This window comes from Centropristis striata, chromosome 13 (genome assembly GCF_030273125.1).
Source record: "Centropristis striata isolate RG_2023a ecotype Rhode Island chromosome 13, C.striata_1.0, whole genome shotgun sequence".
NCBI classification, from domain to species: Eukaryota; Metazoa; Chordata; class Actinopteri; order Perciformes; family Serranidae; genus Centropristis; species Centropristis striata.
The window spans coordinates 3,440,278-3,458,843 of record NC_081529.1 but is presented as its reverse complement, the minus strand read 5'-3'; the positions used below and the strand labels follow the sequence as shown (position 1 = coordinate 3,458,843).

The 18,566-nt window shown below is 36.0% G+C and overlaps 1 protein-coding gene across 1 annotated transcript; it reads left to right on the top strand.

Annotated features, from left to right (window-relative positions):
• Positions 1-232: 232 nt before the first annotated feature.
• Positions 233-18,475, top strand: pecam1a (platelet and endothelial cell adhesion molecule 1a; the record flags this gene model as incomplete). The annotated part of the gene is made up of 13 exons (XM_059348894.1): positions 233-551; positions 2,508-2,804; positions 3,877-4,143; positions 5,685-5,966; positions 6,511-6,807; positions 7,895-8,176; positions 9,788-9,926; positions 10,071-10,138; positions 11,747-11,800; positions 14,091-14,177; positions 15,985-16,041; positions 16,643-16,665; positions 18,127-18,475. Coding segments are annotated over 13 exons (2,319 nt in total), but the record flags the coding sequence as incomplete, so codon positions are not given.
• Positions 18,476-18,566: the final 91 nt, after the last annotated feature.

Genomic DNA, 18,566 nt, shown 5'->3' with positions numbered 1-18,566 from the left:
CAAAAAAAGACACAAAATGACCACAAGAAAATATCACACTTTTTAACTTAATTTCAACTCCTTTTTTTAATGGAAATTTCCCTTGATAAGCTATGATTCCTTCAATGGTGGTCGCACCTTTATTGTGGAGACAATAATAGACTGTTGTACTGTTAGTTGGTCGATGTTGGTTTTAGATAAACGAGACGTGCAGCCGTCTTTCTAATACGTGTTTGTGTCTGTATGTCTTTGTTTGTGTGTGACATTTGGACCTACAGCGTTTACCATAGACGCCGTGGGCCTGACAGTCCTACCCAGCAGTACGGTAGAGAGCGGGACGCCGGTGACCCTGCACTGCCAGGTCAAAGTCAGTCACTCCAACATCCCTGACCTGACACACACTTTCCAAATCACACGGGACGACTTCCCCATCCACACCTCCACCACCACAGAAGACTTAGTCCAGTATGAGCTCAACCCGGCCAGGGCGGCGGACTCTGGAAGTTATGAGTGTCGTGTCACAGTCAAGGGCAAGAGCAAAAAAAGCTACAGCCAGAAACTGGACGTCACAGGTATAGAGCTCTATATTGGTGCCATACATCTCTCAAAACAGGGTTTATTTGTTTCCAATTGGTTAGATTTGTTTGTTGTTATTGCTTTTGTCTGACAAGGGTAGTATAACATGAAAAATGTGATAATATTCTTGAAATTCTTCCATATATCAGCATGTTTTTTGGAGGGGGAAAGTCAACATAAACTAGTTGGATAAGCCAGTTGGGTTTTTTTTTCTACTCAATGAATAATTCAGAATAGTGCCAGACATTTTCCACAGCATGACAGAAGAGTTAAGAATGATTTCCTGCCTTGTGCGGTATAAATAAGCATCTGCAGACACCTGAAATTTTCTTGAGCTAAATATTAGTCACAGTGACAAGAACAAAAATCAAACGTATTGTAGATGCTGTAAAAAATAATGTGAGTTTTGTTATTGCATTACAGCCGCTGGCATTAACATTCTGGATTGCTTTTAGCATATAAACATGTTTTTTTAATTTCCTGCTGCATAAGAAAAGGTATTTTGTATAGATCCCTAAAGGGGACATAGTGGAGAATAAAAAAATTATATCAAAATATAATCCATCAGCATCTGTAGTCAAGTACGAGGTGTCATATTCTTTTCTCTGCTGTTCTACTGATAATAAACTCAGAACCTTTCTGAATTTGTATATTGACAATTATTGGTATTAAGAGCTTTGAGGTATGTACATTGCCAATTTGATAATTATTTTTACTAAATAGTTTGAACTACGTTTTATAAGTAGCTTTAGTTGATCAAACTAGATTTCTAAATTTCTAATTTTCTCAAAGTAGCTTCCCCAACACTGGCGGTTCCATACTTTGGTTCCAAAAATTATTATCAGAGTATGACACTTCATATTTTCTGTGGTATTTCAAGAAAGTTCTGGCAATAAATGTCCTTCACACATCTAATTCCCAGGCAGCTCATGCATGTATGCTACTATATCTGAGCAAACAACATCAGCATGTACAGGTGCATCTCAATAAATTAGAATATGATAGAAAAGTTTATTAATTTCAGTAATTCAATTCAAAAAGTGGAAATAAAACATTATATAGATCCATTTCACACAGAATGAAACATTTCATGTCTAAATTTATTTAATTTCTTCTAATTTAATGATTATAGCTTACATTTAATGAAGACCTAAAATTCAGTGTCTCAAAAAAATGTAATATTACAAAAGACCAATTTTAAAAAACTATGTTTAATATGTAAATGTTGGCCTCTGAAAAGTATGTCCATCTACGCTGCAAAGAAAGAAAAGTTGGGTGAACTCAAAATTTCAAGGCAACAAACTTCGAAAAAATTTTAAGTTGGACAATTAAACTAAATATTTTAAGTTTTGTTTTTGAGTTTCTTTCAACTCTGAATTTCTCTGGCACGATTGTAACGCCGCTATGAAATGTCAGCTAATGTTGTGACCACAATTTTGAGTTAGCATTGATACGCTAATGGCTACTCTTGTAGCTGTAACAAGCAGCGCCGCTAGCATCAGTTAGCTGCTAGCATCGGTTAGCCGATAGCATCAGTTAGCCGCTAGCATCGGTTAGCCGCTAGCATCAGTTAGCCGCTAGCTTTCGCAAATGACCTAATTTCACAACAAAGAAATAAGAGTTATCAGAACTATTGTCCCTTGTTTTGAACCCCAACTTAAAGATATAAGTAACAACAACTCACAAACTTCTTTTTGTGCAGACAACTGGCTTCCTTTGTTGTGCTAACTTACATTATTGCCCTAAATGTCAATAATTTATATTTCCAAGTTTTACCAACTTAAATCACTGTTTTAGGCCAAAAAATACAAGTTGGCTTTTTTGCAGCGTATATGACTCAATACTTGGTTGGGGCTATTTGACTTGAACTACTGGAAATGGACTTTTCCATCATATTCTAATTTATGAATATGCACCTTTAGAGTAAAGACTTTCATTGTCCCTCTCCTCAGGCCTGCAGACCCCCATTCTGTATCTGGAAAAGACTGAACCCTATGAGAGTGAGGAGTTCACCGCCTCCTGCAGCGCTCCGGAGGAGAAAGGAAACCTCATCTTCCGGTTTTACCAGAAATTTAGGAACAGAGATGTCCAGAAGATAAAGCAGCCAGCATCCACTGGGAACTCCTCAGAGACCACACTGGTCCTGAGGACGATTGGAGACAGCCTCCTGTACTGTGACTATGAGGTCAACTTGGTTTCTGGGGCCAGACGCTCCAACCACAGCGACGAGATCACAGTGATAGTCAAAGGTGATTAGTTTAAGACAGTAGCTCTCAACCTTTTTGAGTCGCGACCCCCAATTTAACATGCATGTTGTCCGTGACCCCCGCTCACTGAACAGAATCTCACACGCACAGTTCAGATCACCCAAAAAAGAAACAAAATGACCAAAAAAAGACACAAATTGACCACAAAATGATAAAAAATGACCAAAAAAAGACACAAATTGACCACAAAATGATCAAAAAAGACACTAAATGACCAAAAAAGACACAAAATGACCAGAAAAGACCCAAAATGACACAAAAAAGACACAAAATTACCAGAAAAGACACAAAAATGACCAAAAAAGACACAAAATGACCGGAAAAGACACAAAATGACCAAAAAAAGACACAAATTGACCACAAAATGATCAAAAAAGACACTAAATGACCAAAAAAGACACAAAATGACCAGAAAAGACACAAAATGACACAAAAAAGACACAAAATTACCAGAAAAGACACAAAATGCCCAAAAAATACACAAAATTACCAAAAAAAAGAAATAAAATGACCAAAAAAGTCACAAATTGATCAAAAAAAGACACAAAAAAAGACATAAATTGACCACAAAATGATCAAAAAAAGACACAAAATGACCACAAAAAAAAAGACATTAAGTGACCAAAAAGACTAAAACACTTTAACACATGAACACTTTAACACAGTGGAGACAGAGCTGACTTCCAAAATGACCTGAACACAATCTCACACGCACAGTTCAGATCACCCAAAAAGGAAACAAAATTACCAAAAAAAGACACAAATTGACCACAAAATGATTTTTAAAAAAAAGACACAAAAATGACCAAAAAAGACACAAAATGACCGGAAAAGACACAAAATGACCAAAAAAAGACACAAATTGACCACAAAATGATCAAAAAAGACACTAAATGACCAAGAAAGACACAAAATGACCAGAAAAGAATTGGGGTCCCGACCCCAAGGTTGAGAACAGCTGGTTTAAGAGATGTTCTGTCTCCAGGAACACATCAGACTACTTAAACATGCTTGCGTGTTTGACTCTTCTGGGTTGTGTTTTTTTTTTTTTCAGGACTCTTCATTACCCCGATCATTAATGTGCTGCCCGCCAAACAAGTCTATGAGGGTGAGATAATAGAAGTGGTCTGTAAAGTGGTAAATCCACCGAAGGACATCGAAGTGTTCCTGACGAAGGACGGCAGGATCCTTAAACAAGCCTCATACAGCAGCCTCAGTCATCGATTCACTGCTCGGGAAGGCGACTCTGGAGAGCTCGTGTGCAAGGCAGAGTGGCGCAAAGAGTTGCAGAAAGAAACCTATGAGACCATCACAGTCAAAGGCAAGACCTGCTGAACTCATTTTCATGATGTGTTGAATTTGACAATGATACGATTTTTAAATTAATTAATTTAAGTAAATGTCATTGTGAAAGCCTTTTCACTTAGGAGTTAGTGACTGTTAGCAGAGGTTGGTCCTAGGGGTGTGCCATATCGTATCGTTCACGATAATATCGGTATATTTTTTTTAATGGTTAAAAAAATGCATATCATGATATTGGCAACATTCCTACTTCTTGATGTAGTGGTTAAAGTTAAAAGCTACTTACTCCCTGTCGCTAAACACATGCAGCTTTCAAAATAAGAGCACAGTGTGTTAAGAGAATCCACCATAGAATTTACAAGAAGACTGTCAAAATAAGATGCCTTAAATAAAACATATGAGAACTTTTATTCTCCTTTAAAAGATGTCATTAAAATATGCCCCTGGAACCCCTAAATGGTTATTTTTTATTATTTGCTCATACTCAAGAGTCAAGAGTAAATTTTTTGTATTTGGCAACTGTTGAGATTTGCACTTCAAACTACATTTTCGATTTTTATTTATTTATACATTTTCTATATCTTTTTAGGTATCTCCTAATATCTTCAAGAATACCGTTATCGCAAAAAATGCCTGCAATATCGTGATATTCTTTTAGGGCCATATCGCCCAGCCCTAGTTGGTCCGCCAGAGAGTAAAGTTTTTCCGGTATCTACGAGCATGGCGAGTGAACGGTTAATATGGCCACACACAAAAAAAGATTGACTGCAAAGGATGAAACTACAAAAACAAGTTAAAGTGAATTCCAAAAAACATTGAACAAAGACATTTGAGAGGACGTGACCTGAAGCTTTACCCTAATGCAGCAGTTCCCAAACTTTTTTAGCCGCGCACCCTCTTCTATGTCCCAAACGGATTGACGCACCCCCAATCCCCCACACCTTCAAAAAAAAATGCAATAAGCTTTTTTATATCCCTATTAAAGGCAGCATGTTTAATCATGCTCCAATGACCAGAACACACATATAATAAAATAATCACGGTCACAACAATGGCATTTGAATTAATCTGAAACACTGTAACACAGTTTCAATATAATGCAACAAGCTTCCAGTTTTAAGAGCAAAGAGGATGATGACAGGCTCAGGATCAGAGGCAGAAAGCACATAAGTTGAGGAAAATTTTGTAATATTTTGAGCCACGTTGAACAAAAATTGCAGCAATTTGCAAGTTTAAATGACCGTGGAGGTTACACAACCCTGTCATCATAACACATGTTGGAAAAATGGAAGAAGATAAATTCTTCTACGCTTCATTTTTAAGATGAAGTGCATTTTGAATAGCCTGCATTTATTTATAAATTAATATCACAGTTTTTGATTTTACATTTTACAAAGGAAATGTTTATTTACACGTCTTTATTGCGTGTGGGGGGGAAAAAATGTAATTGTAGATATTTGAGATTGTACCCTTTTATTATAAATCCCTTTCTAGCAAATATACCACATATGCATTGTATAATGCTTGATTTTATTTTTATTTTTTTTTGTACCTCAACAGAGCTGTTTTCAAAGCCACGACTGACTGTGAATCCCATGGACATATTTGAGGAAGACAACATCAAATTGACCTGCTCCGTCTCCATTTATGTTCCTGAGAAAATCAGCAATGAAAGCGTGCAGTTCTCCATCTACAAAAACAACATCAAAGTCACCAACACAGACACATACGTCACTTTGGCAGACCCTTCAAAAAACGGCAACTACACCTGTAAAGCCCATGCTTCTTCTCTCACACACAGCTTTGTGAAAGAAAGCCGTAGAGTTGTTGTTAAAGCAAAAGGTGAGTCACACTGTAAAAAATGTTTGTAGAAATAACAGTAAAACACTGTCAATTTGCATCAGAAATAGGTTGTAAAATTAAACATTGTACATCACCGTAGCAGATACTTTTAATTACTGTCAATCAAAGAATAGTAAAAAACTTTAAATTCTACCACCATAAACTGTAGAAAACACACAGTTTTGCTGTAAAAATATAAATTTTTCATGTAAAGTTAATGGAGAAATACCACGATGACACAATTATCCTAAAAGTAATGGGATTATTCAGTATAAATGACAGTTTTTGCTGATATTTACATTTACATACGCTCACTGTATTTTTTACGGTGATGTTCTGGCAACCACAGCTGCCGGTATTTTACCGTAAATTAAACAGATTTTTTTTTACAGTGCATCTAATGCGTGAAATTGAGTATGCTGACATTTGCATTTAGCTCTGAGTGCAGCCTCACAGAGCTGCTAGCATGGCTGTCGACTCCTGTTTATCTGTGTCGTGTTCTTTGCTGTTTTACTGACTAACCGGCTAATTATCTTGTCCCCAGTTCCTGTTTCTAAGCCCATGCTGAGTGTGGTGGGGGGTACGCTGGTGCTGGGTAAGAGCTTCCAGGTGCTGTGTCACAGCGACAGAGGCGCTCTGCCCATCGTCTACACCCTGCACGGCCCTGACAGGATGCCTGAGCAGAGGGTGGTGAGCAGGCCGGGGGAACAGGCCGTCTTTAACTGCTCGGCCGTCTACAAGACTTCAGACTTGAAAAAATTCCTGTGTCATGCAAAAAACAGTCAGAACCATCCTCCCATGACAGGATTAGGGCAGCAGCTGCTACAAGCAAAAATCATAGGTGTGTTGGATGCAAGGTTATATAATAGTTTTGGATTTTTCATTAGTTTTAGTTTTAATTTTGTTGTGAATTTTTGTTTTCAAATTCAGTTAGTTTTTAGAGTGAGTTTTCTAGTTTTAGTTTAGTTTTTATTTTTTGAAAATGCTTAGTTTTAGTTTAGTTTTTATTAGTTTTAGTGTTAGTTTTTTTGTAATGGGGTATTTGTTGGGTGCGTGATTCAAAGAAAGGAAAATTCATTTCCTTTGGTTTATCCATCTCAGCCCCAATAAGGTTATTAACTCTTACAGTTCTGGGTGTTTTGAATTTTGGTTCTAGTAAACATATTTATCATGTGGATAACACTTTACAATAACCATCTAAGTGATGTTTATAGATGGTTTATAAACCAATTATTATGAACCATTTACAAAATTCTATACGTATTTAATCTTTAAATGTTTTCAAGCAATTTCTTAAAGGCATAAGAATCATTTTGAAAACATTTGCATACTTAATATCATGTTAAAAATGTTATAATGAGTGTAAAGCTATTAATAAACTAATAATTATGTTTGTTTATGGTAAAGTAATCTATTTGGCATTTATAAATTATAGTTCAACATTATTACATTTTCTATTCACCATTCTAAATGGCCTATATACGGTTTATAAATGATGATTAAACATTAATAAACTATCTGTTTACCATTTATAAATGGTCTGTTTACCATCTATAAATTATGTTTATTGTAAAGTGTTACCACCATGTGTTGCATGTTCAAATAAATACACTGAATTATGAATGAAAAAAGTTAACAAAAACGAAAACTAAGGACATTTTCACTTAATAATTTTATAATTCATAATTTTAGTTAGTTTTAGTTAGTTTTGTAACCACAAAATACAGTTTCAGTTAGTTATCGTTTTTTTTTAAAAACTCTAGTTTTTATTTTTATTTCAGTTAACGAAAATGTTTTTTCAATTCTAGTTTTCGTTATTTCGTTAGTTTTCGTTAACTATAATAACCTTGGTTGGATGACAACTCATTCAAACAAACTGGTGTTAACATGGTGAACTGCAGGTCTAACATGCATTTTACTCTATGCAGAGCCTGTGTCAAAACCAGTGCTGACCATCGTCCCCAGTGTGGAGGACATCTCCGAGGGCCAGGACGTGACTCTCATCTGCTCTGTTAAGAGTGGCACACTTCCCATCACCTTCACCTGGCACCACACTGAGACGGAGGGACCTCTCGCCCCCCAGGTCTCCGAGAAAATGGAAGGATCGTACAGCATCAGCAATATCAGAGGAGATCACAGAGGGGGATACTACTGTGTGAGCACCAACCCAGCTAACGAAACCAGAAAGAGCCAGACTGTCATGATCGGAGGTGAGTTTTATCTTCAGTTAAAGTTTGTCTTTTGGTAACACTTTACAATAACCAACTAAGTAATGTTTATAGATAGCTTATAAACCAATTATTAACCATTTACAAAGTGCTACACGTATTTAATCTTGAAATGTTTTCAACCAATTTCTTAAAGGCATATGAATAATTTCAAAATCATTAACATACTTAATATGGTGTAAAAAATGTTAAAATGAGTGCAACTAAAACTATTGATAAACTATTAATTTTAATGTGTTGGTTTGTTAATGGTAAAGTAACTATAAACTTACATGAATATACCATCTATTTGTCATTTATGAATGATGTAGTTAGCTAAACATTAATCAAATGTATTTACCATTCTAAATGGTCTATATACGGTTTATAAATGCTGATTAAACATTAATAAACTATCTGTTCACCATTTATAAATGATGGTTATTGTAAAGTGTTACCTGTCTTTTTTTAGGGAATGGATAGGAGGAGCTCGCAGGTCAACAAAAGAAATAGAAACGGTCAGAAATCCATCCAAAATACCACGTTAACACACCAAGAGCTCGAGAAACACCATAAAAATATCTATGCTGTGATTTGGTTTCAAAAACTATAGACATTTTGGGGGTTTCTGCAATTGTAAGCCACACATCCTCTGAATGCTCCAGGTCTCTGGTTGTGGTTGTAAAGTGTCATGATGCAGTGAAAATCCTAGAGCTCACAGCAGCTCATTTTATACGGTGAGTTCACGTTTAAAAAGACAAGAATTGCTACTATATAAACAAACAACATCAGCTAACAGCTAGCAGCTAACTGACGCTAGCGGCTAACTGATGCTAGTGGCGCTGCTTGCTATAGCTACAAGACTAGCCATTAGCGTATCAATGCTAAGTCAAAATTGTGGTCGCAACATTAGCTGACATTTCCTAGCGGCGTTACAATCGTGTTGAGTTGACAAAAATCTGAATTCAGAGTTGAGCAAACTCGAAAACAAAACTTAAAATATTTAGTTTAATTGTCCAACTTGAAATTTTATCGAAGTTTGTTGCCTTGAAATTTTGAGTTCACCCAACTTTTCTTTTTTTGCAGTGTACATAAAATCAACAATAAAACAAACAATTCCATATACCAATCAGCAATAAATAATAAGTGTATAAATCTAAAATGATGCCATAAATAAAACAATACAATCAAACAGATAAACATAGTAAAGTAGTAAGGCAAGGCAAGGCAAGTTTATTTATATAGCACAATTCGGACACAGGGCCGTTCAAAGTGCTTTACAGGGGCAAGATTAAAATACATAAAACACATTAGAAGACATTTAAAAGCGAATAAAAAAAAAAATAAAAAAAAAAAGTGAATGAATAAAACATTTAAGAGCGAATGAATAAAAATGACAGGTTAAAATGGAAACAGAAAAGTCTTCAGACTTGATTTAAAAGAGCTGAGAGTTGCAGCAGACCTCAAGTTCTCTGGGAGTTTGTTCCAGAGATTTGGTGCATAAAAACTAAACGCTGCTTCTCCTAGTAAAAGAAATAAAAGAAATAAAAGACACAGCGGACCACAAAACTAATTCATACCAATCCTAATATGTCATTTGATTGTATTCTGCAGTGAAGATGGCTGGCTGGAAGAAAGGTGTTATCGCTGTTATTGTCTTCTGCATCCTGCTCATTCTGGCTCTGAGCTTCATTTTGGCCTTTAAAAGACGTCTCCTTCTATTCAAGAGGAAAAGAACTGGCGAGCTGTCAGTGTAAGTAACACGGCCCAAGTTCTTATCAAATATCTGTGTTTTGAAGGTGAAGTAATTTGAGTTTCAAGAGTAGGTGGTATGGAGCCGCCCAATAGACTTCCTGTTTTAAAAAGCTGATTGTGTTTCGTGTTCATGTCTTCGTAGGAAGTCAGCCAGCACCAAATCGGAGCGGCTGAGCCTCACCCAGGCCGAGGCCAACCAGGCTGCCAATGGTAAAGTCTCTTGTGCTGCAACAAATACTCAGCTGCAAAGTGCACTGGGCAAAATGTGAAGTAGTTAACTCATTTAAAATTAACCCTCTAAGGTACGCATTATGATACCAGTAAGGAAAAAATTTGCTTTTGAGTGTTTTTTCGTCTTAAAATAGACAAAATAAACATACACTACCGGTCAAAAGTTTTAGAACACCCCAATTTTTCCATTTTTTTTATTGAAATTCAAGCAGTTCAAGTCAAATGAACAGCTTGAAAGGGTACAAAGGTAAGTGGTGAACTGCCAGAGGTAAATAAAAAAAGGTAAGGTTAACCAAAACTGAAAAATAATGTACATTTCAGAATTATACAAGAAGGCCTTTTTCAGGGAACAAGAAATGGGTTAACAACTTAACTCTATGGAGTCTTGGGCTATTTTGTCCATTTTTTAATTCTTTTCATGTCTTTGTAAGTCATTTTGTGTCTTTTGGTGTCTTTTTTTGGTCATTTTGTTTCTTTTTTTAATCATTTTGTGTCTTTTGGTGTCTTTTTTGTCATTTTGTGTCTTTTTTTGGTCATTTTGTGTCTTTTTTTAGTCCTTCAGTCCAACATAAAATGTGATTTTGAATCTTTTTTTTACTTTCAAAACACTATCATGCTCAATAAAGAATTTTAAATGTTGCAAATGTGCATTAATTTTAGAGTACACTGAGACATTAAACTGCATCATTTTCAATTAAATTCTGGAAAAGTTGGTGTGTTCTAAAACTTTTGACCAGTAGTGTAATCTGAAGAAATTTTATAATTTGTATTTTTTTTGTGGAAGTTCTTGGGGTTTGTTGCCCGTAGGCAACGTACCATAACGGTGCACAATAATTGAAAAAGGGTTTGTTTGTGTTTTTTAACATAACTTATACATAATTTGAACACTATATATTTAATAAACATGTGTTAAAGAGTCAGTCTCTTCAACAGGGTACAATACATACACAATACACAATACAATACGTACATAAAGGTATATGAATCATTTCAAAATCATTAACATACTTAATATGGTGTTTAAAATGTTAAAATGAGTGCAACTAAAGCTATTAATGAACTATTATTTATAATTAAATTGTTTGGTAACACTTTACAATAACCATCTAAGTGATCTTTATAGATGGTTTATAAACCAATTATTAATCATTTACAAAATTCTATACATATTTAATCTTTAAATGTTTTCAAACAATTTCTTAAAGGTATAAGAATAATTTTGAAATAATTTACATACTTAATATGGTGTTAAAAATGTTATAATGAGTGCAAAACTATTAATAAACTAATAATTATAATGTAATTGTTTGTTTATGGTAAAGTAACTATCAATTTACATTAATATACCATCTATTAAAAACATAAATTATAGTTCAACATTAATACATTTTCTATTTACCATTGTAATGGCCTATATGGGGTTTATAAATGATTGATGATGATTAAACATTAATAAACTATCTGTTTACCATTTATAAATGATGGTTATTGTAAAGTGTTACCGTGGGTTTTTTTAAGCATGAAAGTAGTGGTGTGTATTGCACTGTATTGATTCAACAACTGAGACTGTTTTTTGTCTCTGTGTAGTCACTCCAGGCATGATGGGAAAGAGTGTTTGGAGTGAACATGCATCAGGCTCTGGTGAGTAGAGTGTGCAAAGTTTAAGAAAAAAATAAATTGCTGTAACAGCTGCACTGCAAAAAAAGAAAAGTAGGGTGAATTCAAAATTTCAAGGCAACAAACTTCGATAAAAATTTAAGTTGGACAATTAAACTAAATATTTTAGGTTTTGTTTTTGAGTTTGCTCAACTCTGAATTCTGATTTTTGTCAACTCAACTTAATTGTCCTAACTTATAATTTTACATTGTAATAACTTTTAATCCTTACTTCTGCTAACTTCTGCAATGTGCTGAATCGGCACGATTGTAACGCCGCTATGAAATGTCAGCTAATGTTGCGACCACAATTTTGAGTTAGCATTGATACGCTAATGGCTACTCTTGTAGCTGCAACAAGCAGCGCCGCTAGCATCAGTTAGCCGCTAGCTTTCGCTAATGACCGAATTTCACCACTTTCCCGCATTTCCCAACAAAGAAATAAGAGTTATCAGAACTATTGTCCCTTGTTGTGAACCCCAACTTAAAGATATAAGTAACAACAACTCACCAACTTGTTTTTGAGCAGACAACTGGTTTCATTTGTTGTGCTAACTTACATTATTGCCCTAAATGTCAGTAATTTAAATTTCCAAGTTTTACCAACTTAAATCACTGTTTTCGGCCAAAAAAACAAGTTGGCTTTTTTTGCAGTGTGGTCACTGTAGTTTTTATTAAACATTGTTCATAGAGGTGTAAATAATGTATGTGTTGGGGACTGTTTTCAGCTATGGAGTAATCCTCATTTGGTGCACTAGTTAGTTTTTTACGGCTGCACAGAAATGTATAAGATAAAATAAGCTGTTATCAGCACAGGGAGGAAGTTCAGGTGTTGTATCAGCACAAAGACAGAAATAAGGGTGTCACCATTCTCACAATCCAGGATTTTGATTAGACTGTTGCTTTTAAGGTCAAAAAGTTGATTCAATTTCGATTTAATTTAGAATTTAAATTGTAAAAATGTTGTTTTAGCAGTGACCGCTATGCCATTGATGTTAGACTACTGAATTTCATAAAGCTGTCATTCACATTTTCAAATTTTCTTTAAAAACGTCTGCAGGATATGGTCAATTTTTGAATTTCCTACTTTTCATTGACAATTGAAAGCTTATTTCAATATACACGGTTGCTCGTAGAGTTGGAATAAAATATTTTTGACCTCTTTTCATGAAATGATTATTATTATTGACAGATAAAGTGTATATCTTCTCAAAACTTTACTAACCAAACTCTTCCAAACATATCACAATTAAAAGTAAAAAACACAATTAACAGAGGATTCTAAAAAGCAGAATTATTCCAACTTTATGGGCAACCGTGTATTTTCGATTTAGAATTAGGTTTAATTGGTGACTCTAAATTACCCGTAGGAGTGAATGAGAGCATGATTGTCTGTCTCCATGTGTCTCCCCTGTAATCGTCTCTAATATAGTAATAGATTGACTCCAGCCCCCGCGACCTGAATGTGGATAAGCGGTTAAGGAGAATGAATGAATGATTAATATAATATAATATGCTACACCAGTATAACAGAATATCAAATGTAATATGTTAGTATAGTACGGTTTGTATTATATATACAGTACTGGTCAAAAGTTTTAGAACCCACCAACTTTTCCAGAATTTAATTGAAAATGATGCAGTTTAATGTCTCAGTGTACTCTGAAATTAATGCACATTTGCAACATTTAAAATTCTTTATTGAGCATGATAGTGTTTTGAAAATAAAAAAAGATTCAAAATCACATTTTATGTTGAAGTAAAGGACTAAAAAAAGACACAAAATAACAAAAAAAGACACAAAAAGACACAAAATGACAAAAAAGACACCAAAAGACACAAAAAGACACAAAATGACAAAAAAAAGACACAAAATGACTTAAAAAAAGACACAAAATGACTTACAAAGACATGAAAAGAATTCAAAAATGGACAAAATAGCCCAAGACTCCATAGAGTTAAGTTGTTAACCCATTTCTTGTTCCCTGAAAAAGGCCTACTTGCATAATTCTGAAATGTACATTATCTTTCAGTTTTGGTTAACCTTACCTTAACCTTAACCTTTTTTTATTTACCTCTGGCAGTTCACCACTTACCTTTGTACCCTGTCAAGCTGTTCATTTGACTTGAACTGCTTGAATTTCAGTAATAAATGGACAAATTCGGGTGTTCTAAAACTTTTGACCGGTAGTGTAACTCATTTGACTGCTTTAATATTTGGTTTAAAATTACATGAAGTACTGAAACTTCGGCTTGTGTCTGTGTTGTCCTGCAGAGTCTGAGGACCAGGTTAGTGTGAGCGTTCCAGAAAAGCAGCCAGAATACACCGAGGTGCAAACCAGACCTGCAGATCCTAACAGAGGTGAGACTGCCTGTGAATTTAATCGTATTCGTGCATCCATTTTGAACTTAAAGGAACACTCCACCGTTTTTTCATATTACAGTTTTTCTCAGTCGCTTTGGTACAATTCTCAAATCATGCTCGACATTTGCAAAACAGTAAGTGCATTTCTCAAAACAATTTGTACAAATAGCAAAACACCATGGATGACCTGCAAAAGCCACTCTCTTGCTCAAAATCCTTAGTTCATCTCTCAAAACTAAATATCCGTGTCAATGAACATGTCAGTGCATCAGAATGACAAGTCCTTGTGTCATTGTGTACGGATAAGACAGTCAAATTGCTTAGTCATGTTGTCAATATAACAGTGTACTCTGGAGGGATGTTCTGATGTAAACTATGGCTAAAGTTTTGATGACAATTATTGTAAATTGTAGGTTACACCTTAGTGTATGTGGAGTTTGAAAGAGACTGGACAAGATTCACATTTACGCTTTTATTTTTTTTCCTGATAAAGAAAAGAAAAGACAGCACTGCATAGCACAAAGAAAAAACAAAAACAAAAGTAGAAATGTAAACATAGGACAATCTCCTTAGGGAAAACTGTACATGTGCCTCTATTTTGCCTCCCAAGTCCTCCGCCACGCAGCCTCACTCCTCTTCTTCTTCTTCTCGCTGGCTGTTGACCCCGTCCAATTCCTTGTCCGTCCATTTTCAGAAATTGTAACACTGTGTTGTGCTCCGGCTATATACGTATATACTTGCCAGTTGATTGATTCGTTTGAGAAAGTCAAGATTCACCTGGGAGCAATTTACCAATTCAGGACAGACTTAGAAAAAAAGTCTCATGGAAATGTATAGAAATATGCTTGACATGTAATGACAACGTGTTCAACCATTTTGCATGTAAAGACTTATGCTATGAACTAATGCCTAAATGTTGTGGGTGGTGAGACTATTCAACAGAGACCCATGATAATACATTTTGATCAACATGACATAAGCAATTGATAATGTAGGAAACAGAAGAGAATTGTACATAATCATTTGCATGGATGTACCAAAGCATTTGCAACTTGCTCAAAGAAATGAGAAACTGCTTTTTTGATGTGCACAAGTGACACAATGATGTGAAGATTGAACAGGTAGTTTTGAGAATTTCAGTTCTGATCTGAGAAATGTACCAAAGCGACTGAGAAAAACTGTAAAACATGTTATTCGGGTAAGTAAGACGAGTTGATACAGACCTCTTGCGTCTCAATGCGTGCACTCAATCGCCCTGGCGCGCGGCGCCACTTGGCTAGCACTTAGCTTAGCCCAGTTCATTCATTAGGATCCAAACAGATGGACAGTTAGAAGCGACCAAACTCCTCCACGTTTTCCCTATTTAAATACAGCTACACGAGTAAAAATCTTCTCCCCTCAGGAGTGATGATATTACTGCGCCGAGTCGAAGTGCTCCCAAGTGCTATTCCGCCATACATTATAGTTATCCTTTTTATCCGCTTCGAGAAGCGCCACGTTTTATTTTGTGTCGCCATACTTGGTCGTTTAACTACTCGTGTAGCTGTATTTAAATAGGGAAAACGTGGAGGAGTTTGGTCGCTTCTAACTGTCCATCTGTTTGGGTCCTAATGAATGAACTGGGCTAAGCTAAGTGCTAGCCAAGTAGCTCCGCGCGCCAGGGCGATTGAGTGCACGCATTGAGACGCAAGAGGTCTGTATCAACTCGTCTTACTTACCCGAATAACATGTTTTAATATGAAAAAACGGTGGAGTGTTCCTTGAAAAACATCGTCTGAAATAAACATGCATTTGTTGTTGACAGCTCCGGTGAAAAAGGGGACCGACACGGTGTACAGCGAAGTGCGGAACTCCAAACAAGGTGCGACTTCCTAACATCCTGCTCGTCATTCAGATCTCACTGACGCAGCGAGAGAAATCAGGCCGCTCGCTGCTGACATTTTGAAAAAGAAAAGCAGCAGGAAACAGGAGCAGCTCGCACTGTAAACATCTGCATTGTTAGTAAAAGAATGTCCCATTAAAACAGAAGGCCCAGTCGCCAGGTGTCCACTTCCTGCTTTCGTCAAAGAGAACTTCCTGTTCTAACAATCAGAGCCAAACAGTGCGTGCATCCGTTGTGACTAAGTGAGCAACGCGCTCCATTGTTTCACACTCACGAGGGAAACTCTCAGCCATTGTTCAGTCATTGGCTCCTAATAACTCCTAACGGTTTAGATTTCAGCTGGAGTGACAAACAATGATGCAGCACAAGTGAAGGGAAACACAACATAACATAACAGGCGTGTTTTTGTTCTAAGAAGAAGACTGTATTAGGGCATATATATCAGTGTCAATGAGCTCCCAGTTTCCTGCGATGTGGTTCTGCTGCTGCTCCAGGGAGTGCTGATGACTAAACCATCCCTCCTTTAATCCTCACACTGCTTTTTGTTTCCTGAGCTTCTCCTCTGGCTTTGTTTTTGCAGGTGTTCCAGAGCCGGCTGATGGTGTAAGTAGAATCACACACATCACACATAGAGTGCGTGCACACACTGCAGATAACACACTTATGAATCTGTTGTGTTTTCGCCCAGAGAGACATCTCACAGACAGTGCAATAAACGGAAACCCTGTGGAGTCTGTTTTTATTGTTTGTAGACAGGTAACTGTAAGTTTTATAGTTTGAGAAAACACGCTAATGCTGTATTTTACTGCTTAGATATGTGATAATTTATCAATAATTACGTGTGTCGAGTAGTGTAATCAATTACTTTCTACATGGAGTTTTTATTTATTTATTATTATTTATTTCTTTGAAATACATTACAACTGATGACAATCAATATTTTTCTTATTCACAAACATTCTTAACCCCATACCCCTTAATTAACACCCAGCCCAAACCAACCCAAACCAACCCAACACGAGCAAATAAAATAAAAAATTAAAATTGAGTACACTAAAGAGAGTAACAAGTTACATAATGGTCAAATAAGTAAAATAAATATGAATAAAAATAATTATTTCCACAGGGAGTTTTTAAGTAAATGCTTTACTTTCGGTAAAAGTTATGTGTAATACATTGCTTTTTTGTGTAATGACCCCAACACTGCTAAGTAGCTGCCATATACAGTACAGGCCAAAAGTTTGGACACACCAAATTATTAAAAACTATTTTCATGACTATTTACATTGAAGATTCATCAAACTATTAATGAACACATGTGGAATTATGTACTTAACAAAAAAGTGTGAAATAACTGAAAACATGTCTTATATTCTAGTAAGCAAAGGGTGGCTACTTTGAGGAATCTAAAATACAAGACATGTTTTCAGTTATTTCACACTTTTTTGTTAAGTACATAATTCCATATGTGTTCATTCATAGTTTTGATGCCTTCAGTGAGAATCTACAATGTAAATAGTCATGAAAATAAAGAAGAACGCATTGAATGAGAAGGTGTGTGTCCAAACTTTTGGCCTGTACTGTATCTGCCACAGAAATGGCAGCGTTTATAGTCAATTAACAACATGCTAAACTAATATCAACATGAACCTGATGCTAAACATCAGAAAGTTACATCATCAGTGCTGTGCGTGCTTTGGTATCACGTTGGTAGCATTTAGCTCAAAGCCTCACCGTGCGTCAGTAACTGTAGACTTTTGTTTCCTTATAAGTTGTTGTGTTTTCTGCAGAACTTTGGAGAATTTATGAGGACATTTTCAACAGCCTTAAAACAAAGTGTCAGTACAAGACAGATTTCGACAGCTCTGCAACAGTAACTGTTCTTGTTTTTCTGCCTATTTCTGAAGAAAAATGGGATGACGTTGTGGTGTGAATCACTGACAGCAGTCAGTGTGTGGAGCTGCTCCATGCAGGCCTGAATCATGCAGTAATCTGTCCAGTGAACCGGCCCCTATTGTTTCTGCACATAAGCCTCATGTTTTTCATTGCTCTGTCCCTTTTTAGCAGGGGTCAGTGGAGTATGCACAGCTGAATCATGATACAAATCCCCACAGTGACCAGAGTAACCATGGCGACCACACTGTCCAGGATGACTACATAGATGAGATTGACGACAGTGTCCACATCAACACCGCCGACCACGGGGAATGAAAACACGAGCTGATGCCAGACCGCTAACTGACCAACAAGAATATTTATTCCCTTATTTATCCGGCTCGTTAACGCAGCTGGAGTCTTTTATTCTGAAAGGCCTTAAACGGCTCTAAGCATTTATGTACTTTTTTGTATTTTTATAACACTTTGAAAGAAACAAACCGCATTGTAAATTCACTCGCTTTGTCTTTGAAGGGCAAATAAAAATGTTTTTGTTAAGTGAAGTGTTTCTCTTTCCTTCTCTGGCAGCGAGACACACAGAGAGGATGTGTGGTGTCGCCGCAAAGGAA